Below are 21,111 nucleotides of genomic sequence, written 5' to 3'. Positions count from 1 at the left end.
TCCTGGAATCCAGATTCCCACAGTGGGGTTTACTGAAATAGACTATTTAGTTTTTTTTTCAGTAACTCACTGGTGAATTTGATGGTGGAGCAGACGAATCTGTACGCCCAACAGTTCGTCGCTCAAAACCCAGGCTCAGTTTTGGCTAGACCCGGTGGCTGGACGCCGGTCAGTGCAGCCGAAATGAGGACATTTTGGGGCCTCGTGCTGCATATGGGTCTAGTCCAAAAACCCAGTGTCAGGCAATACTGGAGTGGGGACATACTCTACCAGACCCCACTGTACAGTATGGTCATGATACGTCACCGGTTTGAGGCCATCCGGAAATGTCTGCATTATTCCGATAATGCAGCATGTCCCCCCCGAAGTGATCCTGCCTATGACCGGCTGTATAAGATACGGCCGGTCATCGATCACTTTGGGGCCACATTTCAGCAGGCCTACGTACCTGGAAGGGAGGTCGCGGTTGATGAGTCTCTCGTTGCGTTCAAGGGGAGACTCAGTTTCCGCCAATACATTCCCACAAAGCGGGCGAGGTATGGCGTGAAGCTATACAAAATTTGTGAGAGTGCCTCAGGGTACACTTACAAATTTCGTGTGTACGAGGGGCGAGATTCCCGTATTGAACCCCCAGAATGTCCCCCCACTCTGGGTGTTAGCGGGAAACTCGTGTGGGACCTTATGTACCCACTGCTGGATAATGGTTACCACTTGTACGTGGATAACTTTTATACCAGCATTCCCTTGTTCAGGTCCCTTGCCGCCAGATCCACGTTCGCTTGTGGGACCGTGCGGAAAAATCAACGCGGCCTCCCTGCCTACCCCCTCCAGGTACCTATCCCCAGGGGTGAGACCCGTGCCCTTACCAGTGGAAACCTGTTGCTGGTCAGGTATAAGGACAAGAGGGATGTCCTTATGCTGTCCACAATCCACGGTAACGGCACCACCCCTGTCCCTGTGCGAGGTACCGCGGCAACGGTCCTCAAGCCCGATTGTATCGTCGACTACAATCGGTATATGGGAGGAGTTGATCTCTCTGATCAAGTCCTCACGCCATATAACGCCATGCGCAAAACCCGGGCATGGTACAAAAAAGTTGCGGTCTACTTGGTACAGGTTGCCATGTACAACTCTTTTGTACTATCCCGAAGCGCTGGCAGCACAGGGACATTCCTCCAGTTCTATGAGGCAGTCCTCAAAGACCTGATCTTTTCGGACCGGGAAAGAGCAGGCCGGAGTACCTCGGGAATTGGAGGCGCCCGGATCGTCCCTGGCCAACACTTTCCAGGTGTGGTCCCCCATACTGGAAAGAAGGGACGAACCCAAAAAAAGTGCAGAGTGTGTCACAAGAGGGGGATACGGAAGGACACCACTACTCAATGTGACACTTGCCCCGATCATCCGGGCCTCTGCATTATCAATTGCTTCAGGGAGTATCACACTTCCATGGAGTACTAAATTTTTATAATCCTCAACAGTCCACTAGAGAACATAAAACACTATGGCTCTCAGACTTTGGAGACACGGAAACAATTTTTCTTTCCCCAAAAAATATTAGTTTTAGAGCAGGCATCCTCAAACTGCGGCCCTCCAGATGTTGTAAAACTATAACTCCCAGCATGCCCAGACAACCTACAGCCATCAGCAGGGCATGGTGGGAATTGTAGTTTTACAATATCTGGAGGGCCGCAGTTTTAGGATGCCTGCTTAGTGTCTCCAAAGTCTGAGAGCCATACATATTGGGCATCGTCGCGTGCGTAAAAGTCGTCGCTATAAAAATAACTTTTGACCAAACGCCTCGGATGAACGGTGTTAAAAATATAAAATAAAAACTGTGCCAAAACACCAATTTTTGGGCAAAATTTCAATTTGAATCCATTTTGCCGGTAATAAAGCAAGGGTTAACAGCCAAACAAAACTAAATATTTATTGCCCCGATTCTGTAGTTTGCAGAAACACCCCATATGTGGTCGTAAATGGCTATATAGCCGCACGGCAGGGCATAGAACGAAGGGAACTCCATATGGTTTCTGGAAGGCAGATTTTGATGGACAGTTTTTTTTTTGACACCATGTCCCATTAGAAGCCCCCCCTGATGTAGCCTAGACTAGAAACTCCAAAAAAGTGACCCCATCTAAGAAACTACACCCCTCAAGGTATTCAAAAGTTACTTTACAAACTATGTTAACCCTTTAGGTGTTCCACAAAACCAAATAGTGAATGTAGAAACAATTTTAGAATTACATTTTTTTGTTACATTGCCTCAAAAAAGACTAATATAGAGCAACCAAAAATCAAATTTACCCCAAAAATAGTCCCAAAACAACAACCACCTTATCCCGTAGTTTCCTAGATGGGGTCACTTTTATGGAGTTTCTACTCTAGGGGTGCATCAGGGGGCTTGAAAGGGTACATGGTGTCAATAAACCAGTCCAGCAAAATCTGCCTTCCAAAAATGACGTTCCCCTTCTTCTATGTCCTGCCGTTTAGCCAAATAGTAGTTTACGACCACATATGGGGTGTTTTTGCAAACTACAGAATCAGGGCAACCCATTTTGAGTGTTGTTTGGCAGTTAACCCTTGTTTTACTCCTGGAAAAAATTGATTATATTGGAAAATTTTCCAAAAAATAGAAATTTCAAAATTGTTTCTCCATCTGCCATTAACTCTTGTGGAACACCTAAAGGGTTAACAAAGTTTGTAAACCCAGTTTTGAATACCTTGAGGGGTGTACTTTCTTAGATGGAGTCACTTTTTTGAAATTTCTATTCTAGGGGTGCAACAGGGGGCTTCAAATGGGACATGGTATAAACAAAACCAGTCCTGCCAAATCTGCCTTCCAAAACCCATATGGTGTTCCCCTCCTTCTATGTGCTACCGTTCGGCCAAACAGTAGTTTACGACCACATATGGGGTGTTTTTGCAAACTACAGAATCAGGGCAACCCATTTTGAGTGTTGTTTGGCAGTTAACCCTTGTTTTACTCCTGGAAAAAATTGATTATATTGGAAAATTTTCCAAAAAATAGAAATTTCAAAATTGTTTCTCCATCTGCCATTAACTCTTGTGGAACACCTAAAGGGTTAACAAAGTTTGTAAACCCAGTTTTGAATACCTTGAGGGGTGTACTTTCTTAGATGGAGTCACTTTTTTGAAATTTCTATTCTAGGGGTGCAACAGGGGGCTTCAAATGGGACATGGTATAAACAAAACCAGTCCTACCAAATCTGCCTTCCAAAACCCATATGGTGTTCCCCTCCTTCTATGTGCTACCGTTCGGCCAAACAGTAGTTTACGACCACATATGGGGTGTTTTTGCAAACTACAGAATCAGGGCAACCCATTTTGAGTGTTGTTTGGCAGTTAACCCTTGTTTTACTCCTGGAAAAAATTGATTATATTGGAAAATTTTCCAAAAAATAGAAATTTCAAAATTGTTTCTCCATCTGCCATTAACTCTTGTGGAACACCTAAAGGGTTAACAAAGTTTGTAAACCCAGTTTTGAATACCTTGAGGGGTGTACTTTCTTAGATGGAGTCACTTTTTTGAAATTTCTATTCTAGGGGTGCAACAGGGGGCTTCAAATGGGACATGGTATAAACAAAACCAGTCCTGCCAAATCTGCCTTCCAAAACCCATATGGTGTTCCCCTCCTTCTATGTGCTACCGTTCGGCCAAACAGTAGTTTACGACCACATATGGGGTGTTTTTGCAAACTACAGAATCAGGGCAACCCATTTTGAGTGTTGTTTGGCAGTTAACCCTTGTTTTACTCCTGGAAAAAATTGATTATATTGGAAAATTTTCCAAAAAATATAAATTTCAAAATTGTTTCTCCATCTGCCATTAACTCTTGTGGAACACCTAAAGGGTTAACAAAGTTTGTAAACCCAGTTTTGAATACATTGAGGGGTGTACTTTCTTAGATGGAGTCACTTTTTTGAAATTTCTATTCTAGGGGTGCAACAGGGGGCTTCAAATGGGACATGGTATAAACAAAACCAGTCCTGCCAAATCTGCCTTCCAAAACCCATATGGTGTTCCCCTCCTTCTATGTGCTACCGTTCGGCCAAACAGTAGTTTACGACCACATATGGGGTGTTTTTGCAAACTACAGAATCAGGGCAACCCATTTTGAGTGTTGTTTGGCAGTTAACCCTTGTTTTACTCCTGGAAAAAATTGATTATATTGGAAAATTTTCCAAAAAATAGAAATTTCAAAATTGTTTCTCCATCTGCCATTAACTCTTGTGGAACACCTAAAGGGTTAACAAAGTTTGTAAACCCAGTTTTGAATACCTTGAGGGGTGTACTTTCTTAGATGGAGTCACTTTTTTGAAATTTCTATTCTAGGGGTGCAACAGGGGGCTTCAAATGGGACATGGTATAAACAAAACCAGTCCTGCCAAATCTGCCTTCCAAAACCCATATGGTGTTCCCCTCCTTCTATGTGCTACCGTTCGGCCAAACAGTAGTTTACGACCACATATGGGGTGTTTTTGCAAACTACAGAATCAGGGCAACCCATTTTGAGTGTTGTTTGGCAGTTAACCCTTGTTTTACTCCTGGAAAAAATTGATTATATTGGAAAATTTTCCAAAAAATATAAATTTCAAAATTGTTTCTCCATCTGCCATTAACTCTTGTGGAACACCTAAAGGGTTAACAAAGTTTGAAAAAACAGTTTTGAATACCTTGAGGGGTGTAGTTTCTAGAATGGGGTCATTTTTGGGAGGTTTCTATTATCTAAGCCTCACAATATGACTTCAAACCTGAACTGGTCCATAAAAAGTGGGATTTTGAAGATTTCTGAAAATTTCAAAATTTGCTTCTAAACTTCTAAGCCTTGTAACATCCCCAAAAAATAAAATATCATTCCCAAAACAATTCAAGCATGAAGTAGACATATGGGGAATGTAAAGTCATCACAATTTTTGGGGGTATTACTATGTATTACAGAGGTAGAGAAACTGAAAATTTGAAATTTGCTAATTTTTCAAAATTTACGGTAAAAATTGTATTTTTTTATGCAAAAAAATTAACTTTTTTGACCCAATTTTAGCAGTGTCATGAAGTACAATATGTGACGAAAAAACAATCTCAGAACGGCCTGGGTAAGTCAAAGCGTTTTAAAGTTATGAGCACTTAAAGTGACACTGGTCAGATTTGCAAAAAATGGCCTGGTCCTTAAGGTGAAAATGAGCCTGGTCCTTAAGGTGAAAATGAGCCCGGTCCTTAAGGGGTTAAAAGGGTTGATCATGGTGACAGATACTCTTTAAACTGTTCTGTCTACATAGTCATAACAGGGTTGGTTTTCCCTGCGCTGCACTTTTACGGTGCTTGACAGTACAGCAGATGCTTCCAAAGGGTTAACATTTCAACAGGGGACAACAGGATTATGAATAGTTCAGATCCACATATCCACATAAGATTACTGGCCCTGGATATTTGCAGGAATCAAATGAAAAAGGAGGATATAGGAGATTGCACTAGACACTGCACATATTAATTCCCAAGAGAAAATGACCACCTACCCGGAAGTGCAGCTTTACTGATAATGCCGGTAAGAAGTGCCAGCTCCTGCAAAGAACCAAGGCTGCCCTCTTTGCTTCGGAGAATGGCGTGGATTGTATCTGAATGAGCTATTAGGAACTGTAACACCTATCAGAAAAGAGGAGCAGTTAGAAAGAAACACTTTTCTCTATATTACAAGTTCTGGCATATGCAGAGTTAATAAAAAATGTGCGACAAGCAAAAGAACCCCTCCCCACCTATCAGCAAAATGAGGGTCCCCTGATCCCAGCCACCTATCCCATTCACTCTCGCTTTGGCCACCTCATCTTGGTGAACAGTGGTCATCCTGCGGATATGCCATAAAGGTCTACACTGGACAAACCTGTTAATATCTGACCTTTCTTGCAGCATACATGGCCGTGGCTCTTGTCTTGACACATACCTGTCCTGCCACCTGTAGATGTTGTGCTGTGCTGGAGGTCAGAATCACTTGGCATAGCTGCAGCGCAGGTAACAGAATCTGCCTGTACCTTTCTAACGGTGCTGGGATGAAGACAGGGGTATCTCTCATTCCGTACACTCTAAATACACAAGAAAATACAAGATTAACTTGCATATAATAAACATCATCGTTAGATTAACTGTGCAGTTTATATCCAGTGCCAGAGCCAAGTCATGAGCATGTATCAGAGGAATAGAATAACATTTTAAAACTGGGGCAGTCAGCAGCTGCCTCTAGGGGTAGTTTAGGAACTTACCGCATACGTTTTTATTATCAAGTTATTAACCCTTGCCACAATGGTACATCACAATTTCCATGAAACACCATGCCATTATGCCATGGTGATAGTGCAGATATCACTAGCGGGAGCCAGCTGTAACCAACAGCCAACATCCCGCTGTAAAAAAAAAAAAAAAATGGGGGGCACATTTATTAAGACTGGTGTTTTAGACGCCGGTCTTACTTGAAGCCCAGCCGAAGTTATGAAGAGGCGCAGGCAGATTCATAACTTTGGCGCATCCAGTGCCAGTTCAAAATGTAAGCCAGCATCCAAGCTGTCTTACATTTAGGCCATTTTCTACACCTAAAACCGGCGTAGAAAATGGTGAAAGAGACGGCCTACCGGCCTGTCCCCTTCCCCGCCGACAATTTTAGACTCGGTGTGAGCGGGGTGAAGTCGCAGATTGCGGCGCAACTAAGTGTTGTGCCTCCATCTGCGTCTGAAATATGCCTAATTTATGCACATTTCAGAATAGTAAATGACTCCTTGGGTTTAGAGTTAAATGGCCAGGTTAGAAATTAACTCCTTAGATGCAAAAGTTAAAGGGTAACTGTCATGTTTTCATCAAAAATTAGATTTTTTTGTACTCACTGTAAAATCCTTTTCTCGTAGTAGGCATTGGGGGACACAGCACCATGGGTATATGTCCAATTACCACTAGGAGGCGACACTAGACATAAAAAGTGCTGGCTCCTTCCCGTTGGGCTATACCCTCTCCACAAGCACTAGGCTAATCAGTTTGTACCAAAAGCAGTAGGAGAGAGAAGAAAGGCAAGGAACCAACAACTCCCGTACCGGGAAAGATCAAGAGACCAGCCCGGAGAAGCGGAAGTTAAAAAAATAAAAATAAATAGGGTGGGATCTGTGTCCCCCAATGCCTACTACAAGAAAAGGATTTTACGGTGAGTACAAAAAATCAAATTTTCTCGTGCATGGCATTGGGGGACACAGCACCATGGGACGTCCCAAAGCAGTCCCCGAGGGTGGGAAATGAACAGCCATGCCACCGGTTGGGCATACGGGTGCAGGAGAACCATGTGACCCAACAGGAGAAAAGCACGGAATGGGCAAGAGGTCTCATAAAGGGAGAAACCCCAAGGAAGCAACAGTGAAGACTGCCAGCACCCCAGGACAAATGCCTGGGAGAAAATCCCAAATGCAAGAAGGCGGCAAAGGGGAACACCCAGCTCAGCCAAAGGCTGGAGAGAAAGTAGGACAGCACCGCGTATTGGAGCTACCTAACATTCTAATTGTCTCAGGCCAAAGCACAAAAACCCTGTGGCCAACCCTTGACAGGCCAGGGGAGCAAGGAAACATGGAATCACAGAAGGCCAAACGAGTGAGGGAAGCCATAGCAAGGCTCACATGTGAGGGGAGCAGGTCTCCCCTCACCGCAAAGCAGGTGATGAAGTTAAGCGCCCTATTGAAAGGTGAAAACCCCAAAGGCACTAAGGGAAACCACCAACCCTTGGAAAGGGAGGGGGTTGTAAGTAAAGGCCAGGAAGAGAGAAAAGATAAGACCTGCATCCCAAAAACCAGGAGACGAGGAACGAGCCTCGCAAAACAAAATATCGCTGAGAAGCGCAAGACCGGAGAAACTCTGGCCAAATGAAGTATCAGGGAAAAAGGGAACCAGATGCAGGCCCAGGAAATCTCAGCAGGGACACACTGGACTGAGAGACATGGGAGGAGGAGGAGAGTACTCCAAACAGCCTAAGCAGGAAGGTTCTACAAACAGGAGGAAGTCCCTCCCGAAGGAGACCATGAGGTGGAAATGCAACTGTAGCACTAAACCACTCAATACCAGGTACTTGATGTGGGAGGATGGGAAGATAGACACGAATCCCATGGGGTCCACAAGGCTATTGGAACCCACAAGGGGAACAATCAACCCAGGGCCCTCCCAAACAACGATTATCATACAGAATCTGTGTGGTCAAATGAACGGGGACAGGGACTCCAGAAAGGAGTACCCGGTATGGGCTCACAAGGAACCAGGAACTGAACCACCAGAGGACAACAAAAGCCAGAATATCCAAGAAAAAGTGAAAAGAAAAAGTGAAAAGAACCACCATAGGGGAAGGAATTGGCCATGGACAACTAGCCATTCCAAGAATAGTGGCTAGCAATCTGCATAGATTGTCCTGGAGAGGGCAAGTACAGCGGCTTGGGTTGTACCACTAAATCGACAGACACCAATATGCATAAGGAATGGCAAAGTCGCCATGAAAGAAACGGGTGTGACTACACGAAATGTAGAAACCAGCTGCGACCGACATACAGAAGACTCCCAGGTGGAGAAAGTACCTGACAGGCGCAGACAATAGCAAGGTCCAAGGGGACTGCCCTCTGTCATATAGTACAACTAAGCAGAGAATATAAGGGAACACCCGGACCCAGAAGGAACTACGGGACCCTGTCCGATGCCAAAGCAATCAGCAGAAAATTCACCTACCAGGCAGGTGTGTGGCGCTCAGTGGTTCTGTCCCTGACTCATCAGGAAGGACGTCCAGCGAGGATAATGTCGCTAACCTCAGAAGGATTCCGTGTGGCGGAGGACATCCAGTGATGACCGAAAACTGCTGCAGCGGCCGGTGCTCACCAAGCTACGTACCCCAACAAGAAGAAGATCCAGTGGAGAGCACTGTACTCCACCAGGAATGGTCCGCCCTGTAATAGAAAACAACGCAAGTACTCCTTTATAATATGGGGTAACGCGGAGTGCAGCAGACAGTAGTATTTTATAGGGATGGCAAGAGCAACCCTAGCACAAAGGCCAACAACCACCTGGCCATGGTGTAGGGAGCGTGGTTGTATGTGGACCACCCACCAGATCAGAACAGATCAGCCATATACTGGGTACACCAGAAGTAGCACTAGACCGAAGAGGTGGGGGTTGGGCTGGCCCACCCTTGCCAGATATGGTTATCATGTACATGCTAAACCAGGATGGCCTGTTGTAGACAGTGCCTTGAGAAAGTACAAGGAGACCATAGAGCACGACAGTAACGGAGTGGCAGATGTATGGAAGAACCAAAAAGGGAAGTACCAACATCCGCAGCACAGATTAGAGCCCGGGGAAGGAAGTACCCAGTAATAAAGAAACTGTATGGGCCACAGATTGCACCATAGGGCCCAGCACGTGGGATACTAAAAATACACGCCTAAAACCGAGGTAATGTGGCTGCATGTTGCACTCTAAGGAGAGTGGAAACAAAGCCACAGCATCCGGGAATGCGACCGCATTTGGAGGGTACAGGTCCTCAACCTGTAAGGTAGAAATACGGCTGTGTAATGCAGAGATACGACCAGACAGGTGTAATGGGTACAGCATCTGGAGATGGTAGAGGTACTAGATTTAAGATCAGAGCGATGTGGCCGCATGGTGCGCCCTAGGACCAGAGAAGTGCAACGGCTACCGCGTTAGCAATGGTACCTATATTCCGCTCGTGAAGGGGAAAATAGGGCCGCACAGTACCACAAAGAACGACAGGTGCACACCACAATCAGGTAGGTGCAATGGCAACTGAAGGAGGCCCTCTATTTCACCTGAAAAGAGGGAAACAGGGCCACATCAACAGTATCTGGAGATGGTGCAGGAACTCCAGCTATGAAGGAAGTAAGATGGCTGTTTGGTGCACACTATGATGAGGTAGGTGGCCGCGGCAATACAAGGTGGCCTAAATATCTCGTCCGGTAAGGGAGAAATAGTGCCGCAAGGTACACCATAAGGCCAGATAGGAGCAACGGCTACAGCCTCTGGAGATAGTGTAGGTACTCTACCTATGAAGAGAGCAAGGTGGCAGCTTGGTGCCCACTAGAACCAAACAGAGGCAATTGCTACAGCAATTGAGTGGCCTCTATATCTCGCCCGGAAGGGAGAAATAGTGCCGCATGGAACACAATAGAGCCCGCCAGGGATATTGGAAACAGTATCAGGAGATGGTGTAGATACTCTACCTATGAAGGGAGCAAGGTGGCTGGAAACAGACAGGTGCAATTGCTACGGCAATTGAAGGCGGCCTGTATATCTCGCCCGGTAGGGGGAAATAGTGCCGCATGGAACACCATAGAGCCAGCCAGGTGTAATGGCTACAGCATCTGGAGTAGCTGTAGGTACTCTACCTATGAAAGTAACAAGGTGGCTGGAAACAGACAGATGCAATTGCCACGGCAATAGAAGTCGGCCTGTAAATCTCTGGTACAGGCTCTACAAAAGAACCTTTAGAGGCTGAGAAGGGTTACCAAACCTACAAGAGGTGTTTGCCTGAATTATCAGCTTGCCTAGAACAGGGACCCCCTGAAATGAGGTAGAGTGGCGAACACCAGCACCAGGATGGAGACCCTGTGGGAACACTCTCAAATGTGTAGAACATAGCCCCTGGTTTAGGGAACCAGGAAGGTCTGTCGTGTACAGCCTATGAGGGCGTACGTACCAGAGACACCACGTAGGTGTCCCAGTTGCTAAGCACGGAGACGGCTGCCTTACCTGTGCAGGCAGGGGAGCGCCATCCGAAAGTCCACTAGAGGGGCACCAAACCTGGGTAGGTAGGGTAGGTTCCTCCATGCACGTTTGTCTTGACCTCACAGAGGGATTCTGTATGGTGGAAGACCGCCTGTTGCTCTGTTCCGAGGAAATCAGTGCAGAGGTGTCCCCAGAGGCAACTGACAGAGAAGGCTTCGTCACCAGCCTCAGGCCTGTCCTGGGGGCGACCCGAGGATGCCGAGGAGGGGTGGAAGCTAGTTGAGACCCCCCGAGGTTGGTCTGTGGGCTACTCCTTGCGTGACCCTGTATCTGAGCGTGAGCGTGCCCCATCTGCAGGGAGGACCCGGGGGGGGGGGGGGGGGGGGGGGGGGGGGTAATGCTGGAGTCTGGGGAAAAAAAATACTGAACAAAAGCAGGGACAAGCTGACCACATGGAAACCTCCGTAGACAACGGACGCATGTGAAATACGTGGCGATCCGATAGGGAGGCTGGGAGAGGAGGACCTCATGGAGCAGCAGGGCTGTCCTATCTGGCCCCGGATGCCACGTTCCCAAGAGGTGCTGCAGCAGCTATAGATCAGGTGGTCAGGGCTGCAGAAGAATGAGGCAACTGAGAGAGGGGGGGGGGGGGAACATACTCACCCTCAGACGTCTTCAGGCGCAGCAATAACCACCCCATTGGCGGACTCAACACGGGAACCGTGGGACTGCCGGAATTCCACTGCGGAAGCAGATTTGGGGACTGGGTGGCTGCCAGGTACCCGAGTACGCGCCCGCAGGGGGGCAACTAAAGTGGAACACGATGGAGCCACCCCTGCAGCAGGCCGGAACCTGCAGAGAAGAAAAAATGATTGAAGAAAAAATAAAATAAAAAAGTAGCAGGATGACCTGCGCAAAAAGGGCAGGTCAGGTCTGCCTCCTACGGACACTAGAACAAGACTGATTAGCCTAGTGCCTGTGGAGAAGGTATAGCCCAACGGGGAGGAGCCAACACTTTTTATGTCTAGTGTCGCCTCCTAGTGGTAGTTGGACATATACCCATTGTCCCCCAATGCCATGCATGAGAAAAATCTATTTTACCACATGTTACTGCTGCAGCAGCATTATGCATATAGCAATCTTTAGTTTCTTCACATACCACTGTTTTCCTTGAGTTTTTCCCTTAGTTACGGCTGTTTAAACATTTACAATATGAGGACCTTCTCAAGATGGCTCCTCTGCCAATTCTCTGAGGCCAAAACTGCTTTCCCTCACTTCCCTTACACACTAGCTGTAGCCAGCAGCTCCCTGCCAGCCAATCAGATTGGATTACTGAGAGACACGCCTCCTCACTCTGAAGCCTAATGCAGGCATGCAGTGTGAAGGACCGCCCCTCTGTCTTCCTAGCTGGAGAAGGACAAGGACATTAATGAAAGCTGTTATTATAAGGTAATGACAGATCTTTTGACAATCATTGACAGACTAACTCAGGTATACATGCCTAGCTCTAATAAACTAGCAAAAAAAAAAATTTAAAATAAGACAGTGTTACCCTTTAATAATGACAGTGGCATATAAGGACTAACAGAGGGTGCACCCCATTGGCATCCACACCACGTGATCGCAGGGTGTCAATGGCAGTAAGGGGGTCTAATGAAGACTTGCGTATCTGCATCTGACTTGTGTACTTGCCCATTATTCCCCGTCTATAGCCTAAAAGATTGCCTTTACTAAAACACCGTCAAACAATATTACACTGAAATGCAGGAGTATTTTAGTGTATGAGGTAAGAAGACCACACAATCATGTTCCATAGTGGCACAAAAAAAAAAGAAGGAATAAAATGTATTTAAAAAATGCAAAATAAACTAATTTTAATAAAAATTCTTATTATAATGTAAAAATTGTGAACGTAAAGAATATATAGTGATCCCTCAAAATACAATGGCCTCAGGATACAATATTTTCAACTTAGTAACTTAACCCATCGAAAGTTGAAACCGATCCATACAATGCCTCAGATCCAACCAGTCAGTATGGCCATTTCAGTATGGCCTGTATTGGGTGTCTAATAGCGCCTCTTTACAGTACAGTGCCGGTACTACATCGTTTCAGTGCCAGGATGTCAGGTACAGACAGCTCCATATTATTTTTCGGGTACACTGTGTATACTTTACAAGACCCTGAAGAAGCCCCTGTTCTCGTCATAGAAAATCATTCACAGCTTCCAGCATCTATTCCTGAATGCTATATGTAAGGACTTCATTTATCTGCCTTCGTTATCTTCTTCAATCATCGTTTTCTCTTATTTTGGGGTTTTGGAACCAATTACAAAATTTTCCACACAAGCTACAATGGTTTCAACTTAATGGTCGCCTCGGAACCAATTAATATTGTAACTTGAGGGACCACTGCAATTCTTACCGACAGCGGGCAGACGACTGTCGGAAAGGAACGCTTCCTTCCCAACGATCAGCTGTACATCAGAGCCTCTAAACCCACCTTTACTCTACTGGTGTCAGATGCTAATGAAATTGTAAATGATCACCTCTCGGATATCACTGCATCCTTTGAGATATTCTCCAGATAGTTCTGTAACTAACACATTAGGCATCTCACCCATTTTTTCTCCCCGAGTGTTACTACAAAAATAGTATTCTCTGCCATTACCCATGTTGATCTGTATCCGGACGCATGCCATATACTTGGCACTGAGCCAGTCTGATGATAACCCCTGACCGCAACAGTTCCAGGGCGCCTTGCTGGCCTTTCGCAACACGGGTTAGGAACGCCTGCAGAAAGACAATTATTATTACCAAGATGTAAGAAAAATGAATAGACCAAATATAAAATGTGCTTGTAAAAGAGTTCATGTGCGGAGAGACTAAACATGAAGAGAGCATTGAAGATTAACCTCTTAGGAATGCAGCCAAGTTTGGTACTTAAAGGGGTTGCCTGAGTTCAGAGCTGAACCCGGACATACCCCCATTTTCACGCAGGCAGCCCCCCTGACTTGAGCATCGGAGCAGTTCATGCTCCGATGCTCTCCTTTGCCCTGCGCTAAATCGCACAGGGCAAAGGCATTTTCTGGAGTTCCGGTGACGTACAGAGCTCTCCATAGGGCTGCCAGGCGGAGGCTTCCGCCCAACAGTGAGCCCCCCCCGACATCTTAAAAACGGCTAGGGCAGCGCTAAAGCCCGCCCATCAGAGCCGGTGACGTCACCGAACACACTGCTGGGCGGAAGCCTCTGCCCGGCAGTGTGTTATTGAAAATAAAAGAGCCCTTGCCCTGCACGATTCAGCACAGGACAAGGGAGAGCATCGGAGCATGAACTGCTCCGATGCCAACATCAAGGGGGCTGCCTGGGTGAAATTATGCTATGTCCGGGTTCAGCTCTGAATCCGGACAACCCCTTTAAAGTCCAACTCAAGACGAAAAATTTATGTTCACTGGGGATAGAACAGTAAATTTACCTGGCCTCTCTTTTCATCTGCAAATTTGCCAGTTCCCAGGCTCAGCTTCTGCCATCCACGGTGGCCGCACTGCTTTTTTAGGCTATTTGAGGCACACCGTGCACTTGATAGTCCAAGGACTCCTGTCTGATAAGTGGAGCGTCCATCTTGGATGACAGAAGAGGAGCCTGGGAATCGGCAGATCTACAGTTGAAAATATTGAATGGTCCCCATTTAAGTGTTTTGCTCATTACCCAGCTGATGTGAGGTCGCTATAAAGGCGTTGTTTGAGATGACTAAACTCTAGGACAGGGTTAAGCAACCTCCAGCACTCCAGCTGTTGTGAAACTACAGCTCCCAGCATGCACACTTCCTCTGTTCTTCTCAGAACTCTCATAGAAATGAATGAAGAATTGTAGTTTCATAACAGCTGGAGTGCCGAAGGTTGATGACCCTTGATCTGGGACAACTGCTAAAATGTCTTAAAATAAAAATAAATAAAAACACATCATATAAGGCTACTTTCACACTAGCGTTCGGGTGTCCGCTCGTGAGCTCCGTTTGAAGGGTCTCACAAGCGGCCCTGAACGCATCCGTCCAGCTAACAATGCATTCTGAGTGGATGCGGATCCGCTCAGAATGCGTCAGTCTGGCAGCGTTCAGCCTCCGCTCCGCACAGACTTACAATGTAAGTCAATGGGGACGGATCCGTTTGAAGTTGACACAATATGGCTCAATTTTCAAACGGATCCGTCCCCCATTGACTTTCAATGTAAAGTCTGGACGGATCCGTCTGAACAGCTTTCAGACTTAGAATTTTTTCTAAACTATAATGCAGACGGATCCGTTCTGAACGGATCCAAACGTCTGCATTATAGGAGCGGATCCGTCTGTGCAGACACCGGACGGATCCTCTCTGAACGCTAGTCTGAAAGCAGCCTAAGCGCTGTTCTCTGCTTCACATCCCGGTTCTCCCGCTGCTGGGACATGACATGTGTTCTACAGCTGAGGACAGTGATTGGCTGCAGCAGTCAGGTGCCATATCCCTGCACATCACTGACACTGATATGCAGGCATATGGTACGTCACCACTGAAACCAATTAGTGTCTAATGCTGAGGACAGAGATTGACTACAGTGATCACGTGTAGTATACCACTGCGACCCTGCTGCGGTTTGTAAACAAGCAGCGGAAGGAGGACTGTACCAGTGCCACACAGCACTGCGCTGGAAAAAGGGGTGACGATCACTTCTTATTTTAAGCTATTGCAGGGCTTGTCTGATATTTTTTAATTATCTTGAACAAGCCCTTTAAGGCTCCAGCGATTTTTCTAATTTTTTTTCATCTATGCATTTCAAGGGCCAACACTTTTAGTGTGTGTTTTGTGGATCCACAAAATACGGACACCGGCAATGTGTGTTCCGCATTTTGCGGACTGCACATCGCCGGCACTAATAGAATATGCCTATTCTTGTCCGCAATTGCGGACAAGAATAGGGCATGTTCTATTTTTTTCGGGGACGGAAACGTGGGTCCGCATTTCCCATAGAAATGAATGGGTCCGCAATGCCGTTCCGCAAAGTGCGGAACAGAGTTGCGGCCGTGTAAATGGACCCTTATTTTGTAGTCAACATAGCTGTAGGAGGGCTTGCTTTACAAGGGATGAGTTGTATTGTTTTAATACCATCATTTTGGGGGTACCTATATTGCTTGGGGGGAGACAATATGAAAAACAAACAATTCCACCATCATTGTTAGGGTTTCGCTATTACTGCATTTACTGTGCATGTTAACTATTCTGAAAAACCCCCAAAAACAACTGAATCTTTTCCCACAAAATTATATATAAAATATATTCATCTCCTGCTCTATAACATGCTGCTTGCACTGCATTTTCATGGTTACAGGTTCCCTTCAAAAAGGTTTGCCAAGATTTTAATACTGATTATCTATCCTCTGGATAGATTAACAGTATCTGATTGGCGGGGGTCCGACATTTCTGTGAGCGCCGCGGCCTTCTCACAGCTTTTCCTAGGCCAGTGACGACACGTTTATGTGTCACATGGCCTAGGAGAAGATCAGCCCCATAGAGATGAATGAATGGGGCTGCCCTGCGATACCAAGCACAGCCGCTACACAATGTACGGCGCTGTACTTCTCAAACAGCTGATCGGCGAGCTTCCTGGGTGTCAGACCCCCACCAATCAAATACTGATGACCTATTCTGTGAGTTACTTTTCGACCATGGTTCTACTAAACCTCACCCAATGGTCAGACTGAAACTCACAGCATTATAAATCACTTTGATGCCGTGACTTCAGCAGAGACAAGTTGAGTCCAGAAAGAGTGACCGTCACATGGACTGTGTTTTCCGGACCACAAATGGTCATCTGAAACCGGCCTCAGTCTTTGTCTTAATGGACAATAAACCTACTGAACTCGTACCATTTTCGATTCGTAGATGTACAGAGCCTTCAGTAATGGAGGCTGAGGATTGAGCAGGTTCTGTAAGATGACATCATCCTGTGCAAGACTGTCCACCAGAGCCTGGAGGTATCCGCTGTTACAGAGGTACACCAGCCACTGCTGTTGCTTGTCCACACAGACTATCCTGTCCAATAGGGCTAGTGCCAACATCTGAAGAAAAAAATAAAATAAAAGATTTTTTAAAATTAAATGAAAAAAAAAAATACAGCTGCAATTTGGTGCAAATTAGCCAACATTCTCTGTGAGTCAAACTCTACTTACTCGGCCTATTTCACGCCCATCGCAGGAATCTCTACAGATGACCTCCATTAGGGCCGCCCCGTAGCTCTCAAAGATGTTGAGATTGTCCCTCTGGAGTTTACTGAATACATCTTCTGGGGCAGTCAGTCTCTCCCACATCGTCTTATTGGCTGAAGGGCGAAAGACAGAACAAGATGCAAAGTAACGATCAGAAAGGCTGCAGTATACATGATCTTACCTGCTTTATCCCTTCATGCATCTTGGTGTGATAGTAGGTTAGGGCGATTGCACAGCAGTCCCACTGTGCCCATGCAATCACCAGCTGCACTGTCACCCTTATCGTGACACTTACCAAGGAGACCCCTTTATAGCTTGGTTTGTTCCTCCAAAATGAAATAAATAAAAATGAAATGCCCCAAAATAGCACACATACCACAAAATGGTACATATAGCAACAGCAACTTGTCCAGCAGAAATAAAAAGGGTATCAGTTCCAGAATGGCCAAAGGAGACATCTCAACCTTTTTTGTGGTTCTAAAGGAGTTAATACACTCAAACTTGTAACCACTTTGTAAAATATGTCGCCTGCTGCCAGCAACTGTAGTCAGTTATATAAAGCTACTGCTGACCTACAAAGGAGATGCATCAAAGTGGCTCCCCCTTGTGGAGACAACAGGCATGAGTGCCACAAAAGAGTATGAGCTCTGCAGAACAGTGCTCTGTATTGGAGGGGCTGTCCGGGATTAGCAAAAATGGTTTACAAGCCATGGGTTGTGTCCGATATTGCAGCTCATCACTGTTCAGGTAAATGGAGCTGAACGGCAATACCATACACTGCCCATGGGTATGAGCGGAGGGAAAATGAGGCAGTTCTGTTTCTCATCCTCTACAACCTATATAAAAAACATAGGATGTTTTGTGCTTACCTGTAAAAATCCTTTTCTCGCTGAGTTCATTGGGGGACACAGAAGACCATGGGTATAGCTGCTGCCACTAGAAGGCGACACTAAGCAAAAAAAAAGTGTTAGCTCCTCCCCTCAACTATACCCCCCCTGCAGACACTGAGCTAATCCGTTTGGACAAAAGCAGTAGGCGCAGCCAGAAGAAGCCAACAGGTAACAATAAAAAGTACGAAAGCCAAGAGGAGTCAGAATCAAGAACTGGAGGGACCCATCAAGGAGCGCCAGCAATGTACTTGTGGGGTGGGAGCTGTGTCCCCCAATGAACTCAGCAAGAAAAGGATTTTACAGGTAAGCACAAAAAATCCTATTTTCTCACTCATATCATTGGGGGGACACAGAAGACCATGGGACGTTAAAGAGCAGTACCATGGGGAGGGAACAAGAACAGAACGAATCCAAGGCCTGTCACAATGCCCCGCACAGAAATGAGGGGGAGGACACACCCGGAACCCTGAAAAGGGACAGGAAGAATCATTCCCAGGAAGGCCAGCCAGAGAGCGGCTGAACACGCAGAGGCTCCGGCTGGGCAGAACAGCAAATGTCCAGGGAATATAAGTCACGGCTTAGGAGACTGCAGAATATACAAGAGAGAGAGACCTAGCCTGAATTTAGAAGACTTCTGAAGAAGTGATATCCATGGATCAGAACCCCAGGAAAAAACCCTGCTAGTGCCATCAACAGACACAACATGGTGTGAGAAGAAAAAAGCTCAGCGGAAAACTGATTGGAAGAAGTGAAGAAAGTCAATGGGAATAAGGCATTGAAACTGACCCAAACCACAAAAAAGGAGGGGAGTAACCTGGCAGGAAAAAAGTGTCCTCCGGAAGCAAAAACGTCCGCTTCAGACCTACGGCCAAGGGTACACCAATGTGATAAGTGGAGGTAGGTAGAGTAGGACCTTAAATTCCAGAACAAGAGAGGAGAGAAGCAGTCAGATACGCCATGGAAGGCTGCCTGAACTGGCAGACCTAACCGGAAGCTGAAGAAAAAAACCAAAGGGATGAAAATAAGAAGGTTGTGTAAACTCATCACACTGTTGACCGCCAATGTGGAACAACCCTGCCTAAAGAAGAAAAGAATGGGGTTAAATAAATACTGCGCCAGGAACGGAACGCCACAAGTCCCAGAAAAAAATTGGTAACAGAACCAATATGACCCTCGCAGGCACTCTACAGCAGAACGGGGGAATACGAGAACAATGGCTACAGAAACTGGCCGAGTAGGCAGAAACAGAGGGGGCTGATGCTGCTGAGTAGGGAACCAGCATTTAGGGGTGACAACAAGGACAGTACGACCGCTCTACCCGGGGAGGGGAGCCATGGAAACAATTCACATATGCAAACTGAATAAGTACATACCCAAAACCACAAGGAGGCAACGCTGATGCTGTCACCGTAGTACATGGTAGAGGCAATGCACTACATGTGAAGGGAAGAAGGCGCGAAGCTAGCGCCATAGAAATCGGCAGGCTACACCATGCACGGAAAACCGTACTAATACTCACGAGAAGTGAGCAAACCCACCAGCTGCAGCATGTCATGGTATGGGCAGATGACAGCACTATAGGGAACTAGAGTACCTGTCAGCCAGCGCCTCAAGAACACCAAACATATAAGGCCTGGAGGATCTATCGCACCCGGTGATGGCAGAACATGAGCACAGTGCCACCTGTGAGAAGGAAATGTAGGCATAATCACAGCTACAACTAGCGAGAAGGTTCCACCCCTAGAAGGAGGAATAGTGCGCAGATAGCGCACAAAACACCAGGGCCGATACTCCACATGGAGAAAAGGGGATGCGGTAAAAACAATGAACACAAATACTCCCCCTGGGACGGAGGCACACAGTAGTGGCTCCTAAGAAAGACAGAAGATGCGATAGGATGGACAGCTTCCAGAGGTAGGGAATCACTCTGCTGATGGAAAGATGGGAACCCGACAAGATGTACCAGGTCCGCTGGTAGTGTAAGCACTACTGGTTGTGCAACTACTCCTCCAATGGAAGGAGGGTAATGCTACAGGATCTACAGTATGCAATTGTGGTGCAACTAATCCACCTATAGAGGGGAAATCCGAAAGGACAGATGATAACGCCTGCGGAGGGGGTAATGCAACATGACGTATGGTATCCGGCAGAAGTGCAGTTACCCGCCTAATGAAGGAGGATAATGCGATAGCCTGCATAGGAACCAGTGGTAGTGCAACTACTCTATGGAAAGAGGGTAATACCACAAAATGTACAGTATCTGGAGTAAGTGCAAATACTCCTACTACGGAAGGAGAGGAATGCTAGCGGAAGTATAGGATCCAGTGATAGGCGGAGTAGTTGCACTATGGAAGGAGGGTAATGCTACAGGCTGCACAGAATCCAGTGGTGGAGCTATTACTCTGCCTATGGAAAGAGAATAATGGTACGGATTGTACGGTACCCAATGAAAGTGCTATTACCCTGTCTATGGAAGAAGGGTAATGCTACAGGCTGTACAGTACCCAGTGGAAGTGCAATTACTCCGCCTATGGAAGGATGGTAATGCAATAGGCTGTACAGTATCCAGTGGTAGAGCCATTACGCCGCCTATGGAAGGAAGACAATGCTATAGGCTGTACAGTATCCAGTGGTAGTGCAAGTACTCCGCTTATGAAGGAAGGGTAATGCTACACACTGTACGGTATCCAGTGCAAATGCAATTACTCCGCCTAAAGGAGGGCAATGCCACCGGCAGTACAGCATTCAGTGCAAGTGGAATTACTCTACCTATGGAAGGAGGGTAATGCTACAGGCAGTACAGTGTCCAGTGTAAGTGGAATTACTCCGCCTATGGAAGGAGGGTAATGCTACAGGATGTACAGGGTCCAGTGGTAAGCGCACAGTGATCTAAGGCCATTCTCCGCCTGAGACCGGCGCTATACAGAAGTAGCCAAGGATTAAGTGGCTGTTTTGAAAAACTCCGCCTAGGGAGGAAACCAGGCAAGGGGAGTCACACTGTATTGCTAGCCCCATACCGCAGCAGAGGAGGGGGCCACTCGCAGAGGCCACCGAATTCAGTGCTAGAAGAGTCCACCGCCTGACGAAAGAGCTGTGTAGTAGGAACCCAAGAATGTAGTGGTAACGCAATACTGCTCCCACAGCAGTAGCCAGCGCTTGCCCAGTCAGCGCAAAATTGAGGGGGAGGCCAGAGACTATCCATGGAAGCCATGTACCATACTG

The 21,111-nt window shown here is 46.5% G+C and overlaps 1 protein-coding gene across 3 annotated transcripts in view; it reads right to left on the bottom strand.

Moving 5' to 3' along the window:
* NUP205 (nucleoporin 205) overlaps positions 1 to 21,111 on the bottom strand; it is a 94,671-nt gene that overhangs the window by 12,130 nt on the left and 61,430 nt on the right. For all 3 annotated transcript variants that reach the window (XM_040438355.1, XM_040438361.1, XM_040438365.1), the window contains exons 31-35: positions 16,964 to 17,112; positions 16,661 to 16,852; positions 13,433 to 13,554; positions 5,958 to 6,096; positions 5,536 to 5,662 (exon numbers count right to left, since the gene is read on the bottom strand). In XM_040438355.1, the coding sequence (XP_040294289.1) occupies positions 5,536 to 5,662; positions 5,958 to 6,096; positions 13,433 to 13,554; positions 16,661 to 16,852; positions 16,964 to 17,112 (729 nt within the window). The remainder of the gene's footprint in view (positions 1 to 5,535; positions 5,663 to 5,957; positions 6,097 to 13,432; positions 13,555 to 16,660; positions 16,853 to 16,963; positions 17,113 to 21,111) is intronic.

Source organism: Bufo bufo, chromosome 1, assembly GCF_905171765.1.
Source record: "Bufo bufo chromosome 1, aBufBuf1.1, whole genome shotgun sequence".
NCBI classification, from domain to species: Eukaryota; Metazoa; Chordata; class Amphibia; order Anura; family Bufonidae; genus Bufo; species Bufo bufo.
The sequence above is the reverse complement of the archived record's forward strand: the minus strand, read 5'-3'. Positions and strand labels throughout refer to the sequence as shown.